Source organism: Oryx dammah, unplaced genomic scaffold (assembly GCF_014754425.2).
Source record: "Oryx dammah isolate SB20612 unplaced genomic scaffold, SCBI_Odam_1.1 HiC_scaffold_12, whole genome shotgun sequence".
In the NCBI taxonomy this organism is placed as follows: domain Eukaryota; kingdom Metazoa; phylum Chordata; class Mammalia; order Artiodactyla; family Bovidae; genus Oryx; species Oryx dammah.
The window spans coordinates 45,689,043-45,716,215 of NW_024070196.1; the positions used below are offsets into that span (position 1 = coordinate 45,689,043).

The following is a 27,173-nucleotide window of genomic DNA, read 5'->3' on the forward strand; positions in this document are numbered from 1 at the left end:
CCTGTCATCCACTTCTCCTGCCCTCAACCTTTCCCAGCATTACTGTCTTTTCCAGCGAGTTGGCTCTTCACATCAGGCGGCCAAAGTGTTCAGTCCTTCCAATGAATATTCAGGGTTGATTTCCTTTAGGATTGACTGGTTTGATCTTGCAGTCCAAGGGACTCTTTTCAAGAGTCCTCCACAATTCAAATCTGTCAAGGGACACTTGAGCCAATTTAACACCCCATGAGTGAGCTATAAAGGAACTGCGGCACTAATCAAGTATACTTCAGTAGGTACAGGTTCTGGAAACAAACTAAAGCCTGGAATGACAGGGACCTAGCAGGCAAAGCTGCCAAGGCTAACTCAGAGCCCTAACTAGAGAAAAGATACAAACAGCCAGGGTCTTTTCATCCCCCTAACAGCTTTAAGTTTGCAGGTCAACACACACAGCATTTTGTTAGCAGTGCTTGCCTGACACATGATTTTAGGATGAGTCCCAAGTTGTTCTACCAAGGAGGATTGCCTGCAGCCCCAACACAAGTGAAGGCATCTTCAAAAGGCATGGCCAGTTTCAGATGTACAACTAGCAAGTCAAACCAATTTTAACCCATGTGCTCATTACTATTTCTTGAAGTCATTTTTTCTTTGCAAAAAACAAATTCTCACTATGAGAATCTGATGCACAAGATCAGCCAGAAAATTGGTCTTTGCAAGTCTAACGCATTTTTGGAAATCTCTGCCCTTTCCTAGATACTCTGAGATCAACAGGACCAAAAGGGTTTCTTAAAAATTGGCCAAGACACATCACAAAACTGCTTTCAGAAACACTTCATGTTTACTTTTACCAGTTTTGTTTTAATAAGCTAATACCAACTTGGCTTTCAATTGCAGGCTCCTCCCATTACACACCAGATTTGAAATTGAAGGGAAAATTTCCCCATTTGTGTGAACTAGACAGAGAAATGCATTCCCCACAAAGTAATTAACACCAGATGATCCAGAAAATCCAGGCAAAGTAGAAGCAATATATTTTGCAATTTTCTTCCAAGAATGACTCAAATTCTCTCCCACCTCCAAGTAGCTCCCAAAATCTTACTGTTACATTTAGGCTTCAGAGTGTTAGTCATACTGGCATTCTACATAAGGTTACAAATACATATCCCTCATGTATCTCAATGAAGATTTCATCTGATCATGGAAACTTTCTATCTGTTAAAGTCTGGTTTTGAACTGAATATAGCATAGCATATACATCAATTCAAATCTGTAAGTCAATCTATTAATATTTATTCAATATTTTAACAAATTAAAATGTATCCAATTTTATCCTTTAGTCTGTTTTTCCATATACTTAAAAGGGATTCTTCCCTACTTTTAGGTAGCAAAGTAATCATTTAAGAATAATTGGACATCTAAAGAACTTTGGTAAACTGAACTATAGTACAGTAGTACTTACAAGAGGAAAATAGCTCGTCTTGATTTCTAATTGCTACAGTATGGTGTCAGTGAGATCAAACTCAGGCAAGACAGACCCAATTCATGTTTACATGTGAAACCATACAAGTTAAGTGGTTAATCTACTCAAAGTCTGGCAGTCTGTTCACATCATTGAGAGGCTTACCTAAGACCTACTTTTCTGCTGCATCATCCTGAGGTGTTCTTGCACCACCCAGAAAAATTCTTTGGGGAGAGAAAAATCATCAAAGCTGTGATATATCCATTGAAATCCTTAATCTTTGATAACCTTTAAAGCTTGGGAGTACTTAACAGCAGCTAAACATGGAACATCTTCTAGAATGCCAACTTTACATTAAAAATGTAACATCAAAAAACAAAAAAGTAAATGCACAATTATATTCATATTTAACAGATGAGATGTCCCTCAAGTTCCTGCAACCATCTGTATGATGTCACTGGACTTTGACAAGCTCTACATTAGAAAATGGTTACTTCTACCATAAAATGCAAATATAATTAAAGTATCTGTTTAAAACATCTGAAACAGGTACCACCTTTGACAGGTCACATAAATCTCATCCCTAGGTGACACTACCTAAGCCCAAAGGCAGGTGGGGTGTTATTTTAGCCTAACTATTGATAGTATTTACACCTCTTATCAAATACAATACTGTTGACTTGTCATTACATTTGTGTGAAATGATTCAAGTATACAGAAAATTAGAAGCATTTAACCTAACTGACTTCAAGTTAAGTGGTAATAGCAAAGGCAATTCAAATAGTAACATGGCACAGCTTTCCCTGGTAGCGGTTTTAAAATGCTCATTTAAACAAGGGATGAGTTCACTTGCTTAGATATTTGAAATACAACTTTATTCTGATTCTAAACGAAAAGGAATGGGAATGACAGTAACAAACAAGATTCCACCCCTCAATATTGTCATGTGACTATAGCAGTCTTATATTTGAAACTCAAGGAGGAAACAACTGTGTTCCAAAACACCTAAATATGCAGGTCCAAAAAATGAAGGTATTTTTTTTTAAACTGCCACATTCACTCCAAAGCCCATCCATCTCCTTCAGCATCCAAAGATTAAGCACATGTTCTGCTTAGCTATATAATAAAGTGGCAAACACGCTGCACCACTGACATCACAGGACAGTTGCCTATAAAACTAGACTTCTGACGCTGGGCCCCAGCTTCACTTTCTCACAGGTCATCATCTTCATCCGGGAGAGCAGTTGTCTGAGCAACCTAGACAAAGAGATGGAAATGTTACAATGCTCCAGATGAAAAGCACCAGGAATCTAAAAGCACTCATCGCTGAGACATAAACACCATACCTCTAAATCGTGCTCGTACTGTGCTGCCAAGGCTGGGTCCATGACCACCTCTGGCGGGGCAAGAGCAGGCATGGCGACAAACTCCAAGTTAGGGTCTCCAATCAGTTTTCTAGCAAGCCAGAGGAAGGGCTTTTCAAAGTTGTAGTTACTTTTGGCAGAAATGTCATAGTACTGTTTAAAAGAATGGTAAATTAATTTTAAAAACCCACACATCAGAAACATCAATAAATCACTTTAATGGACTAACATCATAATTTTAACTAAAGGATTATAATTCTATAAGCTTTAAAAAACTTACCTGAAGATTCTTCTTTCGGTGGAAGACAATTGACTTTGCCTTAACCTTTCTGTCCTTAATATCCACTTTGTTGCCACACAACACAATTGGGATGTTCTCACACACTCGTACCAGATCTCTATGCCAGTTAGGCACATTCTTGTAAGTAACTCTTGATGTTACGTCAAACATTATAATGGCACACTGAGCTGAAAGAAAGATTTACAGTGATCAGTACATGCCTACAAATTTACTACATCAAGAAAAATGCTTACCATATTTATCTTTCCATCTGCAATACTTCAAAAACTGTCTCAGCCTCAGAATGTATCTAAAGTCGATCAATGATAAACCACCATTTCAGAATTCACCTCCCATATTCTGAATATCTAGAAATCTATCCTTTGAAAAACACAGCCATGATAAAGCTGGTAAGCAAAATATATTATGGATTTTTAACTAACGAATTTGGGGCTAGGGAAGGGAGAAGACCCTTGCATTTATACGTACTCAAGTAAAAGCAAAAGACATGGAAAGATTCCCAACAATTTTCATCAAATGAGCAAGAGTGTTAGATGAGTATTTTCTGTGCAACTTTTTTGCTCGGTATAACAAGCATTTGTTTCCTTTGCCTTTTTAAATATAAAATCAAGCATAAAAAAAAAAAACAACCTCTGCAAAACCTAGTACAATTAAAGAAATTGTTGTAACAAGTTTTTGAGAGGTCTTACAACAGCATTTTACAAGATACAAAGCCTAACTCCTCTGGCCCAGTATCAAATGGGTCGTTGTTGTCTTAGTCTCTAAGTGATGTCTGACTCTTTTGCAACCCCATGGACTAGCCCACCAGGATCCTCTGTCCATGGGAACTCCCAGGCAAGAAAACTGGACTGGTTTGCCATTTCCTTCCTGACCCAGGGATGGAACTTGTGTCTCCTGCATTGGCAAGAGAGTCCTTTACGACTAAGCCACCAAGGAAGCACATCAAATGGTTCACTATCTTTTTAATGGAGTGCACAAGAAATAATTATTGACAATCACCAAAACATATGCCCAAACATAAACTCTCAAATACTGAAGCTGTAGCAACAACTGTCTGTTGCTTATTATCTTCAAGTTAAGAGCCTCAACTTAAACTATACAGTGTATTTCAAAACAGTGCCAATCATGACACAAGCATGCAATCAATCAAATGGCACAAGACAACTTTCACAAAATTTTCTTCCCCTCAAATGGTCAACTCCCTGGAGTCAGTACATGTTTTGAACTGAAATGAATCACACAATTTCCAAATCAGTCAGTATTACCAACGTCTTTACCTGAGAAGATCTATTCCTAAGTAACCTTGGAGACTAAGGTACAAATCCTCTCAAAAACTTGTTACAAATCAGATACCTACCTTGTATATAATAACCATCTCTCAGTCCACCAAATTTCTCCTGACCAGCTGTATCCCATACATTGAACTTAATAGGTCCTCTGTTGGTATGGAACACAAGAGGATGGACCTCAACACCCAAGGTAGCTGGAACACAGGAACTGCAAGTTAGTCAAAGAACTCAAACATTTTACACACATGTCCACAAATGGTTCCCCCCACATACCTACATACTTCTTCTCAAATTCACCAGTCAGATGACGCTTCACGAATGTAGTTTTTCCAGTACCACCATCACCAACCAAAACAAGCTGTCGGAAACCAAATTTTTGAAATAAACACCAAAACATGTAACACTTCAGGACCCCAGGATTATGACGCTGTTAAGATTTTCTGGACAATTTAACTTACACAACAGAAGTTTATGTACTACCTAAGTACATTTACAACAAAGACTCTTAATCAAGCGGCCCTGTCCCATCTAACGAACGACTCCAATCAGCGAAACTTTCTGAGCCCTGCTTCCCTGTCCGCAGGGTGGGGCCAGCACCCCCATCTCGTTATCGGGGGACCGAAGGCACTGCCGCAGCACGAGCACGTTGGCTGACGAAGCAGGCCGTCCGCACGCACTTGCGGTCATAAAGGAGATACGGCAAGTAAGACGGTCTGGAACAGAGTGCCCCCCAAAACTGCCTCTCCTTCAGAGCCCTTCGGGTTCACTGCAGCACACCCCCAACTCACGAGCGTTACCTACTTTGAACTGAACTTGGGGTTCTCCTTGGGCAGCCATCGCGATGTTACTGCGAGCAAAGGAGAAAGAAATAAGGCCCGCTGCACGGTGGCGCGGGCCGGGGGCCGCATGGCCAGACCCGCCCCACGTGCCCAGGCCCACAAAGGCCTCCACCGAGGAGCCCGGCCGCCCGCACCCGACCTCGTACTCCCAGTACACACACATGAGGGTGGGCGGGGGCCGAGAGTGCGATGGCGATGGTGGCATCGCTCTCCGGCCGGACTCCGCGGCCGCCAGATCGTGGCGCGCACCCGCTCGAAGCGGAGACCGGGCGGAGCGGAGGCCCGCTCGGCGTGGAGGCAGACGCACGGAAAGCGCCTGGTCACCGCCAGCGGCCAGGCCGCGCCGTCCTGTCCGCCCCACGGCCGCCCTTCGGCCCTCCGCCCGGCCGCATCTCCCCTCCTCCCAAGCGGCCGGTACGCCGGCCACCCCTCCGCACCGACAGTCCGCCCGACCCACCGCAGCTCGCGTCCCGGCGCCCTCACGGCCTCCGCGGCAGGGGAAAGAGGAGAACTCTCCGCCCAGAGGACTCGCTAAACCGCCTCCTCATGGCCGCCTCCCGCCGCTGCCTAGACCCCCCAACACCCGCCCCCGCCCCAGCCCCACGGCCCCCGCCCCGGCCCCGCTACCTTCCAGAAGCGTCTCCGCGCCCGTCTGACTGAGGGCTGGAAAGATGGCGGAAGCGCAATTCAAATGCCCGGAGACGCAGCCGACGCCGGCGCGCGCCGAGAGAGGGCGGGGCAACGGCGCCGCGCCGCTCCCACGTGGCCCGACGCGCGCGCGCACGCAGGCCGCCCAGGCTTCGGCGGCCTCACCCGTCGGCCTGGCGCGTAAGGGAAAGGCTCTCGGCGCACTGAGCGAGGGAGGCAACGCGGTCGCGCGCACGCACGCCGGCCCACGAGGCCATGTGCGCCAGCCCGGGGGCGGGTTCGCGCGCGCGCATGCGCGGACTGCGACGCGGCGCGCCCTGCTGCCACCGCGGGAACAGAACTGGGAGGAGAGGCCGAGGCCCCCTTGGGCGGGAAACTCGCGGGGTGGCCCACACAAAGGCCCTGCCCCCGCGTACAAACACGGCACGCAGGCCCGGGGCGGGCGCCATGTTGGGGTGCGGGTCGCTCCATCCCGGCGCCCCCGTATCAGGCTGGAACTTACCAGAAGTAGAAAGCCAATCACCTTTTCTTTAGGACATCTAAGTGGTCAGCAGCTTTTGTGGCCTTATTCTGCAAAAAGGATAATGAAATTTAGTGTGTCCAACCTTTCAGCTCTTTTCATCTTAGTAACAAACAGGGATGCAATCAATGACTAGGTTCCAGACGCTAACAGGGATAAGGCTATCAAGCGTCCAGACAACTGACCACGCATAAAACTTAACAATTTGCTGGGGCCACCTCTCATCTTCGTCAGAAATAGGAAGTGAGACTACCTCAAGTTCAACAAGTATGGGTTTATTAACATTCCTTTGCATTCAGCAAGATGGCTGAATGCAGTCCTCCAATCTCACAGCGTAAATATAAGGCCAGCTTTTGGCATTTGTCTGGATAGCCACAGATTCTTTTCCTTTTTTAAAGGATGTGAGGCACAACCTGATGACTATAGTTAATGCTAGAGTTTATTTATTTGTTTATTTCATGCTGCAGCCTCCAAAATAAATAACTCTTAGTTCCCACCAAGGGATTGAACCCCTACCCCCTGCATTTGAAGAGCAGAAGCTTAACCACTGGACCAGCAGGGAAGTCCCACCCACAGATATGTTTTTTTAAGGTATAAAATTTTTAAATTCATTTAGTTTTTAATTGAAGGATAATTGCTTTACAATATTGTGTTGGTTTTTGCCATAATCATCATGAACCAACCATAGATATACATATATTCTGTCCCCCTTCAATCTCCCTCGCACCTCCCATCCCATCCCACCCCACCTTCTAGGTTGTCACGGAGCCAGGGTGTGAGTTCCCTGAGTCATACTGCAAATTCCCACTGGCTATCTGTTTTACATATGGTGTGTATATGTTTCCATGCTACTCTCTCCATTCGTCCCTGGCTCTCTTCTTCCAACTCCCCCCATTCCGTGTGGATGAGTCTGTTCTCTATGCCATCTGCAGATTCTTTTTTTATTATTATTAATTTATTTTTTATTGAAGGATAATTGTTTTACAGATTTTTGTTGTTCAGTATCAAACCTCAACATGAATCAGCCCAGATTCTTAAACTACCTTGTTGGTTCCCCACCCGCCCCCACCTCCGCTCCTCCCCAACCAAGCATCCATGGCTGACAGTAAAAGCAGGCAGCTAATGGCCCCATCAGGATAGTTAAGTTCCCCAGAAAAGATTCCCCCATGGGGACTCTTCCCAGAGCAAAGAGAACCCAAATGACCAAGGAGATAGCCACGTAGTACTGAGCACGTTTGCTAGCAGGTCTGCTGGGAATCTAAGTGACGCAAATTGGGCACAACACATCTGAGAACCTGCCTGCTGGGAACTCAAATCCAAGTGCCCCCAAGGACCCTCAGAACCTGCTGCTGGTGGGCATATAGATTGGTTTGGCCACTTGGGAGGATACAAGCTGGTAAAACACACATAAATGTCCATGGCTTTATTTCCATTTTTAGGGAGATGTCCTAGACTTCAGTTCACACACATGCCCAAAGAAACAAGTATCAGGAGGCTCACTGAAACGTTTTCTGTAATTGTTGTTGTCTAGTTGCTCAGTCGTGGCTGATTCTTTGAGACCCCATGTACTGCAGCACACCAGGCTTCCCTGTCCTTCACCATGTCCCAGAACTTGCTCAAACTCATGTGCAACGAGTTGGTGATGCCATCCAACCATCTCATCCTTTGTCATCCTCTTCTCTTCCTGCCTTTGCTCTTTCCCAGCATCAGGGTCTTTTCCAACATGTCGGCTCTTTGCATCAGGTGGCCACAGATTGGAGCTTCAGCTTTAGCATCAGTCCCTCCAATGAATATCCAGGATTGATTTCCTTTAGGATTGACTGATTTGATCTTGCAGTCCAAGGGACTCTCAAGAGTCTTTCTCTCTTATAATAACAAAAGATGAAACTTAAGTATGTGTCCATCAATAGGAAAATTTATAAATAAAATATATCTGTACTATGGGTTTACTGTACAGAAAGTCATTGAATCAACAGGGTTAGGTAGATCTCAAAAAGCTAATGCTAAGAAAAGCAAGTTGAAGGAAGATGTGATGATAGCTATATAAAGTCTTTATTTAATTTTATAGAGGCTATACATATATATTATAACATTGTTTAGGTAAGTTTTTTACAAACACATAAACCATTAGCTCTTGGACATATGTACATTAGTTTTTTATTTTATTTTTTTAATTGACTGCAAGGATATAGACCGAGTTCCAATGGCTATTGCTTCATAGTGGTAAAAAGGAATATAATGGAATTTGGCCAGAGAGGTCAAAGAAGATTTTAACTTTATTTACAGTGTTCTATTTTTTCTTTCTAAAAAGTGATTGAAACAAGTATAAAAGCCTATTAACCATTATATAATTCTGGGTGGTGAGAACATCATGTTTATACCTTTTGTTATTAAAAAAAAAAAAAAAACTTCTGACAAAAAAGCTAAAGGGAAGTTTGCCAAACCAGGAGTATTAGCTCTTCTTGAACTCGCCACCTAGACAGAGTTCCCAGGTGATTTGTTTGTTTGCATTTTACAGAGGTACTTTCTTGTCTTGGTCACCCAGTGTGGATTGCAAGCCCATGCTTAACCTCCAGTTAATTGTTGTCAATACAAAATTGCTGTCAAACACAAAAAAAAAAGTTACAAAAACCATACAAGAAATTTCAGCATCTATTACCTCTGGTTTCCCCAGATGTTAATATTGTTTAGTTGATCATTTGTCTTTATCATCCTAACCTTCTATCAGTGTGTGTGTGTATATATATATATATATCGTACATACATGATTTTTCTATAGATTATATATGTATATATGTATGTATATATATATATATGATTTTTTTCCACTGCAATGTTTGAGAGTAAATAGCACACAGAACACCCCTCTATGTCTATTGTTTAGAACCTCAGGATGGGACTTCCCTGGTGGTCCAGGATACAACTCTGCACTCCTAATACAGGGGGCCCAGGTCCTGGTCAGGGAACTATAGATTCTGCATGCTGCAGTTAAGACCCAATGCAGTCAAATAAATACATAAATAAATATAAGCAAATAGATAAATATGCCTGCTTTCTCCTCAGAAGGCAGGCTGTAGTTTAAAAAACAAAACTAAAGGATATTCTGTTATATAACTGCTGCACACTTAGCAAAATTAGTAAATTCAGATTGTTACAATTCTATTATCTAATGTACAGGACTTAATTGGCACTTGTCTCCCTCCTGCCCTTACCTAGTACAGTACCCTTCAGGATCACACATTATGTTGACCTGTCCAGTCTCTTTTTAACTGAAATATAGTTGATTTACAATATCGTGTTAATTTCTGCTGTACAACAAAGTGATCCCATATATATATATATATATATATATATATATTCTTTTCCATTATGATTTATCATAGGATATGGACTATAGTTCTCTGTGCTTACAGTTGGACCTTGTTTTGCACATATGTGTGTGTGTTTTGTTTTTGTTTTGGCCATGCCACACGGCTTGCAGGATCTTAGTTTCCTAATCAGGGATTGACGCTGGGCCTTCAGCAGTGAAAGCCCACAGTCCTAATCACTAGATTCCAGGGAATTCCCCAGATGGACCTTGTTGTTGATCCATTCCAACCTCCCACTCCATCCATCCCCCAGCCCCCTTCCCCTTGGCTGCCACCAGTCTGTTCTCTGTGTGCGGGACTCTGTTTCCATTTCATGGATATGTTCATTTGTGTCCTATTTTAGATTCCACTTGTAAGTGATTTCACATGGTATCTGTCTCTCTTTCTGTCTAGTCTCTTTTAATCTAGGGCAGTACCTTCCTCTTTGTCTCTTGCTGGGTATTTAATAGTCCGGTTACTTTGTAGACTCCCTCCATTTGGATGTGTCTCATATTCCCTCAGGACTAAGATTCAGGGTATGCAGTTTGGGTCAGGACACCCTAGCAGTGATGCTATGTTCTTCCCAGTGCATCCTATCAAGAGGTACAGAACAATCTTCTGAAAACATCAGACCATCCTTCTCCCTTCTTAATCTCTGTAACCCTTTCTTATCTGTTATACTCAGATACATGAAGTACATGGCCAGGCCCTATATGACCTAAGTTGTGCCTACCCCTCTAGCCCATCTCAAGCCTGTCATTGTAATCCCACAATAGCCACACAAACCTTTCAGAACCTTATCTTGGCCAAGTTCATTCCTACCCCAGGGCCTTTGCACTTACTCATCCTCTGCCTAAAATGCTCTGTCTCCACATCTTTGCCTGACTGGTTCATTCTTACTCTTCAGGTCACAGCTCAAATGTCACCTCCAAGAGGCCCACTCTGATCACCCTTTCAAATGAGGTCCCACCACACCAGCCATTCCCCATCTCAGGCACTGTTCTATTTTCCCCAGAACACTTACCACTACTGAAAATACCTTGCTTAATTATTCACATGCTTGCTTTTCTAAAAATCTTCCTTTCCCTCACTAGAATAAGCTAAGTTCCTCATTTGTCACCATATTCCAGGCATGTTACATAGTGACTGGCACTGAATGGGAACATAGTAAATATTTGTTGAATTATTGAGTGCTCTGAATTCTATCTGAATACAGAGTCATCAGAAACAGCAGCGTTATAATGTAATAAAAATAATAGTAACATAAATGTAAAACTTCAGTTCAGTCGCTCAGTTGTCTCCAACTCTTTGCGACCCCATGAATTGCAGCACTCCAGGCCTCCCTGTCCATCACCAACTCCCAGAGTTCACCCAAACTCATGTCCATCGAGTCGGTGATGCCTTCTAGCCATCTCATCCTCTGTTGTCCCCTTCTCCCGTCCCCAATCCCTTCCAGCATCAGAATCGTTTCTAATGAGTCAACTCTTCGCATGAGGTGGCCAGAGTATTGGAGTTTCAGCTTTAGCATCAGTCCTTCCAAAGAACACCCAGGACTGATCTCCTTTAGAATGGACTGGTTGGATCTCCTTGCAGTCCAAGGGACTCTCAAGAGTCTTCTCCAACACCACAGTTCAAAAGCATCAATTCTTCGGCTCTCAGCTTTCTTCACAGTCCAACTCTCACATCCATACATGACCACTGGAAAAACCATAGCCTTGACTAGATGGACCTTTGTTGGCAAAGTAGTGTCTCTGCTTTTGAATATGCTATCTAGGTTGGTCATAACTTTTCTTCCAAGGAGTAAGTGTCTTTTAATTTAATGGCTGCAGTCAACATCTGCAGTGATTTGGGAGCTCCCAAAAATAAAGTCAGCCACTGTTTCCACTGTTTCCCCATCTATTTCCCATGAAGTGATGGGACCAGATGCCATGATCTTCGTTTTCTGAATGTTGAGCTTTAAGCCAACATTTTCACTCTCCTCTTTCACTTTCATCAAGAGGCTTTTTAGTTCTTCTTCACTTTCTTCCATAACGGTGGTGTCATCTGCATATCTGAGGTTATTGATATTTCTCCTGGCAATCTTTATTCCAGCTTGTGCTTCTTCCAGCCCAGCATTTCTCATGATGTACTCTGCATATAAGTTAAATAAGCAGGGTGACAATATACTGCCTTGACATACTCCTTTTCCTATTTGGAACCAGTGTGTTGTTTCATGTCCAGTTCTAACTGTTGCTTCCTAATCTGCATATAGGTTTCTCAAGAGGCAGGTCAGGTGGTCTGGTATTCCCATATCTTTCAGAATTTCCCACAGTTAATTGTGATCCACACAGTCAAAGGCTTTGGCATAGTAAATAAAGCAGAAATAGATGTTTTCCTGGAACTCTCTTCCTTTTCCCATGATCCAGCAGATGATGGCAATTTGATCTCTGGTTCCTCTGCCTGTTCTAAAACCAGCTTAAACATCTGAGAGTTCACGGTTCACGTATAGCTGAAGCCTGGCTTGAAGAGTCAATCCCTGGTCAGGGAACTGAAATCCCAAAATCTGAGTGGTCAAAAAAAAAAAAAAAGTGATGGTTTTAAAATAAGTCCACAATCCTTTGATACTCCTCCTTTCAAAAGCTTAAACTAATTCCCCTTTCCTGGAGTTTGGGCCCAGCTTAGTGACTCACTTCTAGCTGAACTTAGTGACTCACTTCTCACCAATGCAGGGTGTCACAATAGACAGTGTAACCTGACTTAACTCACTGAGGCTCTGTGGCTTCCACCTTGCTGTCTGGGGACACTCACTCTGGAGGAAGACAGTCGCCACATCTGGAGACACGCACGACCCTATGGGGGCTTCCCATAGGTGGCTTCTCATGGTGGCTCAGTGGTCAAGAATCCACCTGTCAATGCAGGAGGCACAGGGTAGGTGGATTTGATCTTTGGGTGAAGAAGATCCCCTAGAGAAGGAAATGGCGACCCACTCCAGTATTCTTGCTTTGGAAGTCCCATGAACAGCAGAGCCTGACGGGCTATATAGTCCATGGGGATCACAAAGAGTCAGACACGACTTCGTGACTAAACAACAGTGCTGTGGACAGATACATGTGACAAGGAGTTGAGCGTCCCTGCAAAGAGCTGGTCGGAACTTGCTGGCCTGTAAGGGAGCCATCAGGGGAGTGGATCTTTCAGCCCCAGTCAGGGCTATGTCTTACCTGCAATTTCTTGAGCCTTAGATCAGAACCCCCCAGTGAAATCACTCCTGAATTCCTGGAAACTGTGTGAGATAGTACTGTGCATTGTTGCTTCAAGCTATTAACTTCTAGGGCAATTTGCTCTGCCGTGGTAGATAACTAATACAAAATGTGAGGACTGTTCATGTATAAATCCAGACAGCTGGTTTCTTTTGAACATCAAGATAGGAAAGCACTGGGCCTGACTTCTTGTATGGCCGCACCAATTGGAGGTAAATACCACCACTCTCCACGGATGCAGTGGGCGTTGACATTTGTCTCGGATCCTGCCATTCCCCATCATGTCTCAGACTTGAGGCCTGGGGTCACTTGTCTTCTGACACCAAGCCTGCACTATTCACTGAATGATCTGCTGGTACCTTGACATGTTTGAATTCACAACCTCTCATTTATCACTTTTTTTTTTTTTGCCACACTGAGGCATGCAGAATCTTAGTTCCCTGACCGGGGATGGAACCTGCAACTCCTGCAGTGGAAGTGCAGAATCTTAACCACTGGACCACCAGGGAAGTTCCCACAACCTCTCATTCAGTGAGTCTAAGACAGTGATAAGCAAATACCCAGATTCATTCACTCATTTAGCTGATATTTATTGAGCACCACGAGGGATCAGGCACTCCCTGAGGACAGGAGCAGTGAACAATACAGACCCAAAGGATCCGGGGTTCATGGAGTTTTCATCCTAGAAGGCAGAAACAGGACATGTGAGAAACTATATGTCAAGTAGTGAGACGTGTGATGTGATCACTGCTCGAGTGAGATATAATATCTATCAATGTCTGTCCATCCATCCATCCATTCATCTATTTCTCTCTATATATGTATATTATTACATATATATATATATTTTAAGGAAATATACAATTTTGCTTATTTATTTAGTTTTGGCTGTGCTGAGTCTTTGTTGCTGTGCCAGTTGTTCTCTAGTTGTAGCAAACTGTGGCTACTCTTGGTTGCAGGGCACGGGCTTCTCATTGCAGTGACTTCTCTGGTTGCAGAGCATGGGTTCTACAGCATGAGGGCTTCAGTAGTTCCGGTGCACAGGCTCAGTTGCTCCTTGGCACATGGGATCTTCTTGGATCAGGGACAGAACCCGTGTTTCCTGCATTGACAAGCAGTTTCTTTACCACTGAGCCACCAGGATTGCCCAATAGATAGATAGATAGAGAGAGAGAGAGAGATACTTAGATCTCTCAGTATGTATATTTAGATCTCTAGGTATTTATATTTACCTCTAGATACTGATGAGCAGGTAAAGAAGACATGGATGCCAGAGAAAGGGGGTAGCAGTGAGGCAGCGTGACTGACAGGCCTTTCCTAAGACAGCGACATTTGAGAGGAAGCCGAAGAAGGTAAGGGAAGGAACCACAGAGATGTTTGTGGGAAGGGAATTCCTGGGGAGGGCGTTGAAGGCGGAGGCGCTGAGGTGGAGGCCCACTTGGTGCTGTCAGGGCAGCCAGCAGACAAGAGGCTGGAGGAGACCAGCTCAGAGAGAACAGGAGGGGCTCACCCTTGATGGTATTTCTGTGTAAATTCAGGGTCTCCACAGGAGTGCAAAGGGGCCTCTTGTGCCAGGAATAATGGTGGTTTCTTGCAAGGAGAACTTTAAAAGCTGCCTTTTGGCAGTCCACAGTAGGACAGAGCCCTGTCTGTGAAGAAGGCTTTTATTTTGTGTCCCATGTCACTTTAGGAGGGTGTAGTCTGAGGAAGGAGGATAGAAAATGCTGAAAGAAAACAGAAGTGTATAGAAGGACATAACAGAGCTTCTCAGGAGCTGAGACAGGCCTGGGACATTTTAGGCCTATCTATCTATCTATCTATCCATTTTATCTATCTGATCTATCTGTCCATCTATTTTATCTATCTATCTATCCATTCACATCCACCTATTTCTCTCTCTCTAGATCTCTAAGTATTTATATCTAGCTCTAGATATAGGTAGATATCTAGTATCTATTATATACAGTTGGCCATGAACAACACGGGTTTGAGCTGCATAGATAACGTTTATACACAACTTTTTTTCAATAGTAAAAGCTGCAACCATGTGTTATCACTTATATGTGGAATCTAAAATATGACCCACATGAATTTATCTACGAAACAGAAACAGACTCAGACATAGGGAACAGACTTGGGGTTGCCAAGGGGGAGGGGGTGGGGGGGACAGCTTGGGAGTTTGGGAATTAGCAGATGCAAACTATTACATATAAAATAGATAAACAACAGGGTCCTACTGTATAGCCCTGGGAACTACATTCAATATCCTGTGATAAACCAGAATGGAAGCGAATATGAGAAGGTGTATGTGTATATGTGTCACTGGATCACTTTGTTGTACAGTGAACATTAACATAACATTGTGAATCAACTGTGCAGCATAAAATTTTAAAAAAGTGCAGTGCTACGTGAATCCACAGATACGGAGGAACCATGGAAATGGAGGATTATGCAAGTTACACTTAGGATCTTCTACTTCGTAGAGGGTGGGTGACCCGAATCTCCACTTTGTTCAAGGGTCAATTGTATATATGTATACACACACACACACACACACACACACATACACATGTATAGTATCGTATCTATACAGTATCTATATCTATGCATGCGTACATGCTAAGCTGCTTTAGTCGTGTCGACTCTTTGTGATCCTATGGACCATAGCCTGCCAGGCTCGCCTGTCCATGGGATTCCCCAAGCAGGAATACTGGAGTGGGGTACCATACCCTCCTGCAGGGTATCTTCCTGACCCAGGGATCAAACCTGCATTTCTTGTATCTCCTGCATTGGCAGGCAGGTTCTTTACCACTAGTGCCACCTGGGAAGCCCCATCTATATCTATACATTTACACATGTGGATATATAGGAATATAATTTTTAAAATGCATATGAAAAATTCTAGCATATATGCTTTCCAGCATATATTTAACAGTATATATATTTAAAATTTCAGTACTTTTTTTTGGTTTTAAAAATTGTAGTACTTTTTAAACGTTTTATTTATTTAGTTATTTTTGGCCGCGCTGAGTCTTTGTTGCTGCATGCAGGCTTTCTCTAGTTGCACAAAGCGGGGACTACCCTTCATTGAGGTGGTCAGGTTTCCCCTTGTGATTACTTCTCTTGTTTTGGAGCGTGAGCTCAGCAGTTGTGGCGCACGGGCTTAGTTGCCCCACAGCATGTGGGATCTTTCTGGGTCAGCGATCAAACCTGTGTCCCCTGCACATTGGCAGGTGGATTCTTCCCTGGACCACCAGGGAAGCCTGTGGTACATTTTGAGTACTTACTTTGAACAAACTAAGTCTTATAAGACAGAGTAATCACTAATGTAGCATTCCTGTGCTATTTATAAGATAACTACAGAGTGTATGGATTTCCTAGGGCTGCTATAACAAAATATCAACTAGGTGCCTAAAATGAACAGAAATGTAGTCTCTCACGGTTCTGGAAGCCTGAAATCAAGGTGCTGACAGGACTGTGCTCTCTGGAGCTTCCAGGGGAGACTCCATTCCAGGCTCTTGTCTTGGCTACTGGTACTGCTGGCATCTTTGGGGTCCCTCCATTTGCAGATGCAGCCCTGGCACCATGTGGCATCATCCCTGTGTCCCTGCCTGCCTGTGTGTCTGTGTCCTCATCTCCTCCTCTGATAAGGACCCACCCTAGGCCTCCTCTTGAATACATCTGCAAAATGTCTTTGAATACGTCTGCAAAAACCCTGTTTCCAAATAAGTTCATATTCACAGGTACAGGGGTTAGGCATACCTTTCTTGGAGTGGGGCACAATTCAATCCTTAACATAGAGTTTATAAAACATTGTGAATGTGTAGTGTGCTTTGGGGAATAGATCAGTGCAGGGGTTAATAGTCAGCTACCTGTAAGTTTAGATTTATTTTCTTTTTGTTTTAATAGACTGTAATTTTATTTCTCATCTTTTTTTATTATTAAAAACATAAACCTTATTTTCCTTAAGCAAACATGAACTGTCTTGTATATTAGCATTTTATAGATTGGTGAACATAAATATCAGTTTTAATTTTTTAAAAACATTTTCTTTTTATAGAGAATATCTCAGGTGGCACCAAATATATTTATTAATAGTCCAAAATCTCTTTAGTTTCTCTGTAAGAGGAACTTAGTGTTCAGTAATTAATGTTTCAAAATCTTATTTTATTTGGAAATGACCTAGCTATTTAATAAACTTTTATCATCATTTAGTTTAGTACAACCCTAGAAATTTAAGTTACTCCAGTCTTCAGAGGTTATTTTGGATAGACATTTCTAAACTATAATTATTTTTAATAGAGTTTATCTAAAAGTTTTCATCTCATTTATATATATTTATATATATAAACAGTTGCTTTCTTTGTTGACAAATTTAGTTTACCTTAAACCTAGGCACGATAAAAGTATTACACAATGTTGATGACTTAAGACATGTCTTAAGTAGATTAGCAAACAAACATGTGAAATGAAAAATATTCAAACAAACATTAATGTTAGATATTTAATATTTAATATTTTTCATTTCACATGAACCTGAATTTAAATAGAGTTCATTTATAAATTAACCTCATATTATCCAAAAACAAAGACACACACTGAGACACAGATAAATTTAGACAGAGAGAGATCTCATAGTTTTCCACTTGAAATTTAAAATGTCACTTTGCCCCTTCTTTTTTTTTTTCTTGGTTTGAGTTCTACCAATTTGTTCATGGCTGGAGTCCCAGATAGAGTGGTCTGTGTGTCCCAAAGACATGATAAGAGTTAACTTCAGGTTTTTCCCCAGGCCTGTTTTTGTTTCTCAAGCAGAATTGGAGCTCCAAAAAAGTATTTTAACGAGCCAACTTTTTCCTAATTGCACGTGCAAGAACAGGTTTTGTAATCTCAAAAAAGATTTTATTTTAAACAGTTTTCTCCGGAGTCTAAAGAATATCATGGGCATTCAGTGTCAAAATGTCATCTCTCTTTTTTGTAGTCATAGTTTCATAGTTAAAAATTAAACTAGAGAATGTTCAAATTGGTTCTGATGACAGGGGTAGCCTGGCTGATAAGATGTTGTCCCAGCAGGGATTGTCTCTCTGGGGAGGTGAGGTCTTCTTTTAAAATAAAGAAAGCCTGTCCTTTAACCTCTATTTTCTCCCAGGCTCTTGTGCAGTGTCACCTCACCTGTTCCGTAGCCTCATCTTCCATAAGGACTTGATCTTGAGTTCTCCCCCAGTCTCCACTGTCTATCAGTTGATCTAAAGAAATGGAGATTTGCCTGGCTTGGTCATGAGCCACCGTAATCAAATGGGAACCCTCAGGTCGTCCCTGCTCTATTCCCAAGGTAAAAGGAGAATTTACTCCACAATTCAAACAGCTTGCTTAAGTTCCTTTAGTGTTTTGAAGGGGATCTGTTTGTGTACAGCCTCATACACCCCATTGGGATTATCAGGATCTGTCCCAGGAGCTATCCGTTCATGTATTGTCACTGGAATGCCATAGTCCTAGCCTCCAAGTCACCCTCCTGTCGAGCCTGACAAATACCTTTCTGAAGGGTTGACAGAACTGCTGTCTGTCCTAAGGAAGGAGAAGCCTGAGCCGCGCCAGTGGTTAAGACAGGAGAAAGAGGAAAAGGAAGCAGAGGAAATTGTCTTCCCTAAGCAAAGGCACAGAAGGAACTGCAACTTTTAGAGCCTCCTGTGTTTTTTTCTACCCCCTCCACCTCTGCATATTCAGGTCCTCCCTTTGATGGGGTTTCAGGTTCATCCTTATTTCCTTTTGAGCTTTCTGAGGTCTGAAGAGGTTCTAAAATAGATTTTATCAGTGCCCAAGTTGACCAGATAGATACAGGCAAGGGCACTTCTTTGCAAAGAAGTTTCTCTGATTCACTATCTACCTTCTCCCATGTTCCTAAATCTAAGTACCAGGAGAAGGGAACCACGAGCAATGTTTCTCAATGGTTTATAAAAGCTCCAATAGCCGGCCCTCATTTATTTTTGTTCCCCTCACTTTCAGAACCTGCCTTAAGAGCCATATATATGGCCAGTATTGTTCCGAGCTATCTGAATTTCCCATGCTTAACCCCCGTTTCAGTGCCTGAGAGAGTATTACTTACCGCAGAGGGGGATTTTCAGAGGCCTTACCCGACTCATCTTCAGAACCTTATGCCAATATTTCAGCTTCAGTTTCCCTTAATATTTTAGCTTCAGTTTTGCTTGATATTTCAACTTCAGTTTAGCTCTTGGCGATCGTTCGCTTTCAAGCCCCATGTTGGGCGCCACTTCCTGTGGCCAGCAGAGCAGGTAGAGATTGAAAGTGGTCGATGCACAGTTTGGGGAAAAGAAACTAGAGACAGAATTAAAGTTTTAAAGATGGGACCAGGAGACTCAAGACCTCTCGGATCAAGAGCCCTGTTTCTCGGACCCGCATCACTTTTATTTAGTGTCTTGGCAAGCAGAAAGTATCTGTTGTGTTACGATGACATCAGCCTTCTGTGCCCTCAGTCACATCTCCCATTTTATTGATTACTTTAAACTATTTCTGTTATTTTCTTCTACAAGGGGTATCACCTAGCTGAAGGTCATAGACCTGCATATGCCTTGGAAAAACATCTTGGTGTGTGCACAAGCAGCATTCTGAATTTGCGCTGACCTGGCATTCCAAGGTCCACACTATGTTTTTCCTTAGCTTAGCATGGCATGAAGACTGACTGATCAACCTGATATACTTTTATTTGGGTTATGCTGTATTTCTATATTTTGCTTTTATTCTTTTCCCATGGTGATTTTCTCGTGGCTTAGCCAGAGCAACAGGGGGCTATTAACCCCTGCAAATCAGCTTGGGGCACAAGCTCAGGGGTGTGTGATGAGTGTTTTCTTCTACTGATGCTGACAGCATATATCAAGACTGCCTGGATGTATCCTCCTCACCCGGATGGAAGCTGGGGAAGGAGCAGGACTCTGTGTCTTCCTACATCACTCTCTGTCTTACACAATAGTCATGACACGGGTAAATCTCAGATTGTTCAAATCTCCCACTCCTAATAGTCATTTGTTTTTAAGCTTTTTCCCCACTGAAACAATGCGGCAGTTAATATCCTTAGACATATCTCTTTACATCCTGGGGCTCTTGTTGTTATGGAACTTTTCATTTTATTAAAGATCAATTATTTTTGGTTGTGCTGGGTCTTCACTGCTATGTGGGCTTGTCTCTAGTTGTGGCGCGCGGGAGCTACTCCCTAGTTGCTCTAATTCTCATTGCAGTGGTTTCTTTGGTTGTGGAGTGCAGGCTCTAGGGTGTGGGCTCAGTAATAGTGGCGTGTGGGCTTAGCTGTCCTGTGGCATGTGGGATCTGGGAGTGGAACCTGCATCCCCTGCACTGACAGGCAGATTCTTTACCACTGAGCTACCAGGGAAGCCCTGTTTTATTTTATGTATTTTGGTTGTGTTTGCAGCTTGTAGGATCTTAGTTCCCCAACCAGGGATTGAAATCAGGCGCTCAGGAATGAAAGTGTGGAGTCCTAACTGGAATCCTAACTGTTGGGCCACCTGTTATGGAACTGGAGAGTCCTCAAGAGGAATTGCTAGGTCAAAGGAATGTGTATTTTCTATTTTCCCTAGAAGTTGGCAACATAGTGTTGAACTGTAGTTTTCATTTGTTTTTCCTGATTATTAGTGATATGCATATCTTTTTCATCCTCATGTGCCATTTTAGCCTTATAGTTCAAAATGTGTCTCCTCAGGAGTAATCTGATGATAGCATTACAAGTTTTGTCTTTTTTTCTCTTGGATAATATCCATATGAAATGTTCTGAGTCATGATCTGTGACATATTTCATCCTATTTCCTTTCCATTCACATAAGCGAATATATTAAATAACTCTTTGAAGTATAAGCCAAGAGTATGCATAGTAGGCAGAATAATGGCCCCAGAGATGTCCATGTGCTGATTCCAGGAACCTACTGTGATGATGTTAGATGAAACTTTGCAGGTATGATCAATGATAGGGACCTTGAGATGGAGAGACCATCCAGATGGGCCTCCTCTGATCACAGGAGTCCAACAAAGTGGAGAACTGGCTGAGGTCAGAGTAAAACCTGTGATAGTAGAAGACAGGTCAGAGCGATGTGACATTGCTGGTTTTGAAGATAGAGGAAGGGGCTGTGAACCAAGGAGTGTGGGCGCCTCTAAGAAATGGAAAAAGATTCTCTCTTAGCATCTCCAGAAAATGCTGATTTTAGCCCAGTGAGATGCGTAGCCCCTGTGGCCATAAAATAACAAGTCTGTGTTATTTTAAACCACAAATATTGTGGTAATTTGTTAGGGCAGCCGTAGGATTCGAAAACAATATGGGACATCATAAGCCTGTTTCCAGATACTGTATTCAGCTCCATTTTTTAAAGGGTAGCCTGTTTCTAAACTTTGCATAATGATAAATTAAATGAGGCTGTTGCAATTCCAAATACCTTAAAAGATTCATCCTCATTTAAATGTACATCCTAAGGACCTCCCTGGTGGTCCAGTGGCTAAGACTCCACACTCCCAATGCAGGGGGCACGGGTTTGATCCCTGGTCAGGGAACTAGATCTTGCATGCTGCAACTGAGAATTGGTGCAGCCAAACAAGTAAAAATACATATATAAAAATTGTACATTCTGTGTCTGGGTTAGGAGAAGACTAAGTGAATTCTAGCCCAGTCTTTAACTCATGATCAGATGGTCAAGTGACAGTGATTTTTGAGAGATCTGAATATGAATGGATTTTTTAAATGTCCCCTACTATTTCCTTGTTCTTGTTGTTCAGTCACTAAGTTATTTCTAACTCTTTGCAACCCCATGGATTGCACCACACCAGGCTTCCCTGTCTCCCAGAGTTTGCTCAAACTCATGTCCATTGAGTCAGTGACGCCATCCAACCATCTCGTCCTCTGTCATGCCCTTCTCCTCCTGCCCTCAGTCTTTCTCAGCATCAGGATCTTTTCCAATTTCCTTAAGTCAAATAAAAATAAATTAACTTAGAATCAGAGAATTTTAAAATAGGCAGGAGCCTTGCTAAGGTAAAATTCAAACTCTGTTGCTGACCAGAAATTCACTAACCTATAATTTGCCATAAGTTGCCCACTGGAATAATAAAGTTGACTTTTGAATGAATACACATATTAAGAAAATTTTGCAGCATAAGTTTTTCGACCAATATTTATTACACACCTCCTATGTGCTGGGCCCTGTTCCAGGTGCTGGAGAGTATTACTGGGCAAAGTGGGCAAAAATCCCTGCCCTCAGTGGAGCAGACATTTTGGAGGAGAAAGACAGAAATAGAACACAAAATAAGTACGTCGCATATGACAAAGTTGGTCAGAGGGTTGCTGGTGTTAAGAAAGAAAAAAAAAACAAGGTAAGAGGGTTCAGAGTGAGAGGAAGAGGGTGGTAATTTTTAACAGGGAGAGATACTCCTGAAGAGTGTCACTGGACCAAAGTCCTCTATTATTATTATTATTTATTTATTTTTGGCTGTGGTTGGTCTTTTTTGCTGTATGGTCCTTTCTCTAGTTGTATTGAGCTGCGGCTACTCTCTAGTTGCTGTACATGGGCTTCTCATTGCAGTGGCTCCTTTTGTCGCAGAGCACTGGCTCTAGGGCCCCCAGGCCTCAGTATTTGTGGCATTTGGGCTCGACAGTTCTGATTTCCGGGTTCTAGAGAGCAGCCTCAATAGTTGTGGAGCAGGAGCTTAGTTGCCCCTCAGCACGTGGGATCTCCCCAGATCAGGGATCGAGCCCATGTCTCCTGTATTGACAGGTGGATTCTTTACCACTGAGCCACTAGGGAAGCCCCTGGACCAAAGTCTCAAAGGAAGTAAGGGACAAAGCTATACAATTTCTGTGGGAAGAGCATTCAGACAAGAACAGTCAGTGCAAAGGCCCTGAGGTGGAACGTGTCTGGCCCAGGAGTCAGTGGAAGGAAGAGTGGAGGGAAATAGGCTCTGGAGGTATTAGAGAATGATCAGTTAGGGCAGGACCCTGCAGGCCACTCTAAGAACTTTGGTTTATATTCCCAGTGAGTAAATAATATATATATATATATATATAATAAATTATCCCACAAAACTGCACATCATGTTACCAATGTGCTATAACCTCTGGAGTGTGGGCTTAAACTTCAGAATTAAAGAATCAAGGCTACTGCAAGCAACCATCTCTTTTCTTCCATTTTTTAAAAAAATTTTATTTATTTACTTTTGGCTGCACTGGGTCTTCATTGTGGCACATGGACTTAGTTACTCCATGGCATGTGGGATCTTACTTCCCTAGCCAGGAATCGAGCCCATGTCTCCATGTCTCCTCCTCTAGAGAGGCTGCTCTCTAGAACCCGGAAACTGCAACTGCCGAGCCCAAATGCCGCAAATACTGAGGCCCGGGGACCCTAGAGCCAGTGCTCTGCGACAAAAGAAGCCACTGCAATGAGAAGCCCATGAGAAGGTGGATTCTTAGCCACTGAACTGCCAGGGAAGTCTGAAGCAACCATTTCTGACTGATGTATCAGGTGTGAAAAGTAAAACCAATGGTCTAGATGAGAATCTAGGTTGCATAGGCTTCTATTGTTGACATAACAGAAAAAGATTGGAGGCAATGTGTTGGAGCCTTAACTGGGAGTCTCTGGCCTAAGAATTGTTACATGTTTCCTACTGTGACTTCAGGAGGCATTCAGTCCTGTATTAGCTCTGTATAGACTCTTCTTAGACATCCTGGAGTGTGAAGTTAAGTGAGCCTTATAGGAAACATTGCTACCAATAAAGCTAGTGGAGGTGATGGAATTCCAGCTAAGCTGTTTAAAATCCTAAAAGATGATGCTATTAACATGCTGCAGTCAGTATGTCAGCAAATTTGGAAAACCCAGCAGTGGCCACAGGACTGGAAAAGTCAGTCTTCATCCCAGTTTCAAAGAAGGGTAGTGCTAAAGAATGTTCAAACTACTGAACAACTGTGCTCACTTCCCAAGCTAGTGACATTATATTCTAAATCCTTCAAGCTAGGGTTCAGCAGTATTGAATCAAGAACTTCCAGATGTACAAGCTGGATTTAGAAAAGGCAGAGGAACCAGAGATCAAATTGACATTTGTTGGATCATAGAGAAAGCAAGGGAATTCTAGAAAAACATCTACTTCTGTTTTCTTGACTACGCTAAAGCCTTTGTGTGGATCACAACAAACTGTGGAAAATTCTTAAAGAGATAGGAATACCAGACCATCTTACCCGTCTCTCAAGAAATCTGTATGTGGGTCAAGAAGCAACAGTTAGAACCTTACATGGAACAACTGACTAGTTCAAAATTGGGAAAGGAGTATGACAAGGCTGTAGATTGTCACTCTGTTTACTTAACTTAAATGCAGAGTACATCTTGCAAAATGCCAGGCTGGATAAAGCACAAGCTGAAATTGCGAGGAGAGGATTGCCAGGAGAAACGTTAACAACCTTAGATATTCCAATGATACCACCCTAATGGCAGAAAGTGAAGAGAAACTAAAGAAACTTCTGATGAAGGTTAAAGAGGAGAGTGAAAAAACCAGCTTAAAACTCAGTATTAAAAAAGTAAGATCATAGTATCTGGTCCCATCACTTCATGGCAAATAGAAGGTGAAAAAGTAGAAGCATGACAGCTTTTCTCTTCTTGCACTCTAAAACCACTGCAGGTGGTGACTGCAGCCATGAAATTAGAAGATACTTGATTACTGGAAGGAAGGCTATGACAAATATAGACAGCATATTAAAAAGCAAAGACATCACCTTGCTGACAAAGGTCCATATAGTCAAGGCAATGGTCTTTCCAGTAGTCATGTACGGATGGAGAGTTGGACCATAAGGAAGGCAGAGCACAAAAGTATTGATGCCTATGGTGCTGGAGAATACTCTTGAGAGTCCCTTGGACAACAAGGAGATCAAACCAGTCAGTCCTAAAGGAAATCAATCCTGTATACTCATTGGAAGGACTGATGCTAAAGTTCCAATCATTTGGTCTCTTGATGCAAAGAGTCGACTTATTGGGAAAGACCCTGATACTGAGAAAGACTGAAGGCAAAGGAGAAGAGGGTGACAGAGGATGAGATGGTTGGATGGCATCACTGATTCAATGGACATGAACTTGGGCAAACTCTGGGAGATAATGAGGAACAGGGAAGCCTGGCATGCTACAGTCCATGAGATTGCAAAAAGTCAGACAAGACTTAGCAACTGAACAGCAAACAACAGGCTTTTCTACTCTGTGGTGAATAAATGTATGATTTATTTGTTCAGTATATGTCAACCCAAAACATAGATATGTGAGTAGAGAAGACAAATACAAAGATCAATGTGTTATCATCCTTGCCTACTTATTCTTTCATTCATTTACTTGTAACAGTCCTTGAAAAGGGATATATGAAAAATATGCCCTGTCCTCCAGAAGCTAAATTTTTAATTTAATTTTAAATTAAAGAAAAAATTTAAAATATTTATTTATTTGTCTGTCCCAGTCTTAGTTCCCCCATCCATCCTGGGTGGTTAATACTAAGTAATCAGATTCTCTTTCCTGGGAATATAGGTCTCTTTCAATCTTGAATAGTAGGTATTTTGAACCCACTACTGTGGCCTAACTGATATTTCAACCCCAGAAATATCCAACTGCATTTGTATGTACGTAATAGGGACAAAAGTGATGAATTATATATTAGTAGTCACACTTTCATTCCTTCCCTGGCAGGATAAGAAAGTTCTGGTTGACAATTCAACATTATCCAGCTGCTCTCTCCATATTACATGTTTTGGAATAATCTGTTGTGGGAGGGGGAGGAAAAGGTAAGGTCAGTACTTGTATGCATGCTAAGTTGCTTCAGTTGTGTTAGACTCTTTGCAGCCCTATGGACCATAGCCTACCAGGCTCCTCTGTCCCTGGGATTCTCCAGTCAAGAATACTGGAGTGGGTTGCCAGGCCTTCCTCCAGTGAATCTTCCCAACTTAGGCCAGTACTTATTGGAGAGAAATTAACAACAATGGTAGATGGAAAGAAAGTGCCCTGGTGGGGAAGTTTAGGGTGTGATGAGCAAGAAAGATGATATTCTGGGAACTTTAAGGTATAAAGGGCTCCCCTGGTGGCTCAGTGGTAAAGAATACCCCTGCCAAAGCAGGAGACATCAGTTCAACCCCTGGGTTGGAAAGATCCACTGGAAGAGGAAATGGCAGCCCTACTCCAGTATTCTTGCTTGGAAAATCTCCTGGACAGAGGAGCCTGGCAGGCTATAGTCCATGGGGTCACACAGAGTTGGATACAACTGAGCACAGTTGTAAGGGTTTAAAGCACAGTAGAAAGGGTTTAAAGAGAGATCTTGGGAGTTACAAATGAGACCTCATCTAATATTCTTAGAAATAACTTAATAAAGACTGGAATCGGTTTTAATTGCCTTGACTGTGGGACTCCATTTTTCCAAGTGAAATACCACAGAGACTGGATGTTTAGATGCCACATTCGGAATCCAGGGAACATTTATGGATAAACACGTTTAATCAAAATTGTCCTGACATCAGTAAGTATTCATTTTAACAAAGTGTCTTCCAGAGGGAACTGTGTTAGCGCAATTCAATGCCTTAATTAGTGTTCTACACAGTGCAACTGAAGGATCCCCATGTCTTCCTTTTTCACTTCTTGATAATGAGTTTATCTTCACTGGAATCGAGTGGCATGGAGTGGATTATTCAGCCACCCAGAAACCTTCATCTTTCTACAGGCTTGTTCATCAGACCTCCCTCTGCCAGTGATTTTGTGCCAGGCATTTCTGGTCTCGGGCGGGTCACATGACTGGGTTTGACCTGTCACAGCCGCAAAGTCACCTGACTTGTGATGGGTTGGGAGGTAGGCAAATAAACCCAGCTGAGTGAGAGTTGGACTATAAAGAAAGCTGAGCACTGAAGAATTGATGCTTTTGAACTGTGGTGTTAGAGAAGACTCTTGAGGGTCCCTTGGACTGCAAGGAGATCAAACTAGTCAATCCTAAAGGAAATCAGTCCTAAATATTCATTGCAAGGACTGATGCTGAAGCTGAAACTCCAATACTTTGGCCACCTGATGTGAAGAACTGACTCATTGGAAAAGACCCTGATGCTGGGAAAAATTGAGGGCAGGAGGAGAAGGGGAAGACAGATGATGAGATGGTTGGATAGCATCACTGACTCAATGGACAT

The 27,173-nt window shown here is 42.6% G+C and overlaps 1 protein-coding gene across 1 annotated transcript; it reads right to left on the reverse strand.

Moving 5' to 3' along the window:
- Positions 1–998: 998 nt before the first annotated feature.
- Positions 999–6,009, reverse strand: RAN (RAN, member RAS oncogene family). Its single transcript, XM_040251589.1, has 7 exons — positions 5,859–6,009; positions 5,194–5,239; positions 4,666–4,750; positions 4,461–4,586; positions 3,083–3,270; positions 2,785–2,955; positions 999–2,695 (listed from the first exon to the last, which is right to left on the reverse strand). The coding sequence occupies exons 2-7, from the start codon at positions 5,227–5,229 to the stop codon at positions 2,651–2,653; spliced, it is 651 nt and encodes a 216-aa protein (XP_040107523.1). The 5' UTR covers positions 5,230–5,239; positions 5,859–6,009; the 3' UTR covers positions 999–2,650.
- Positions 6,010–27,173: the final 21,164 nt, after the last annotated feature.

Bases quoted from the DNA above. Each gene is read 5' to 3' on its own strand.
- RAN (XM_040251589.1), bottom strand. From the start codon at position 5,229: ATGGCTGCCCAAGGAGAACCCCAAGTTCAGTTCAAA. The intron at 3,271-4,460 runs GTAGGTATCTGA...TCTTTCTTTCAG, and splicing joins AGATGGTTATTATATACAAG to CTCAGTGTGCCATTATAATG. The intron at 2,956-3,082 runs GTAAGTTTTTTA...TCTTTTAAACAG, and splicing joins ACCGAAAGAAGAATCTTCAG to TACTATGACATTTCTGCCAA.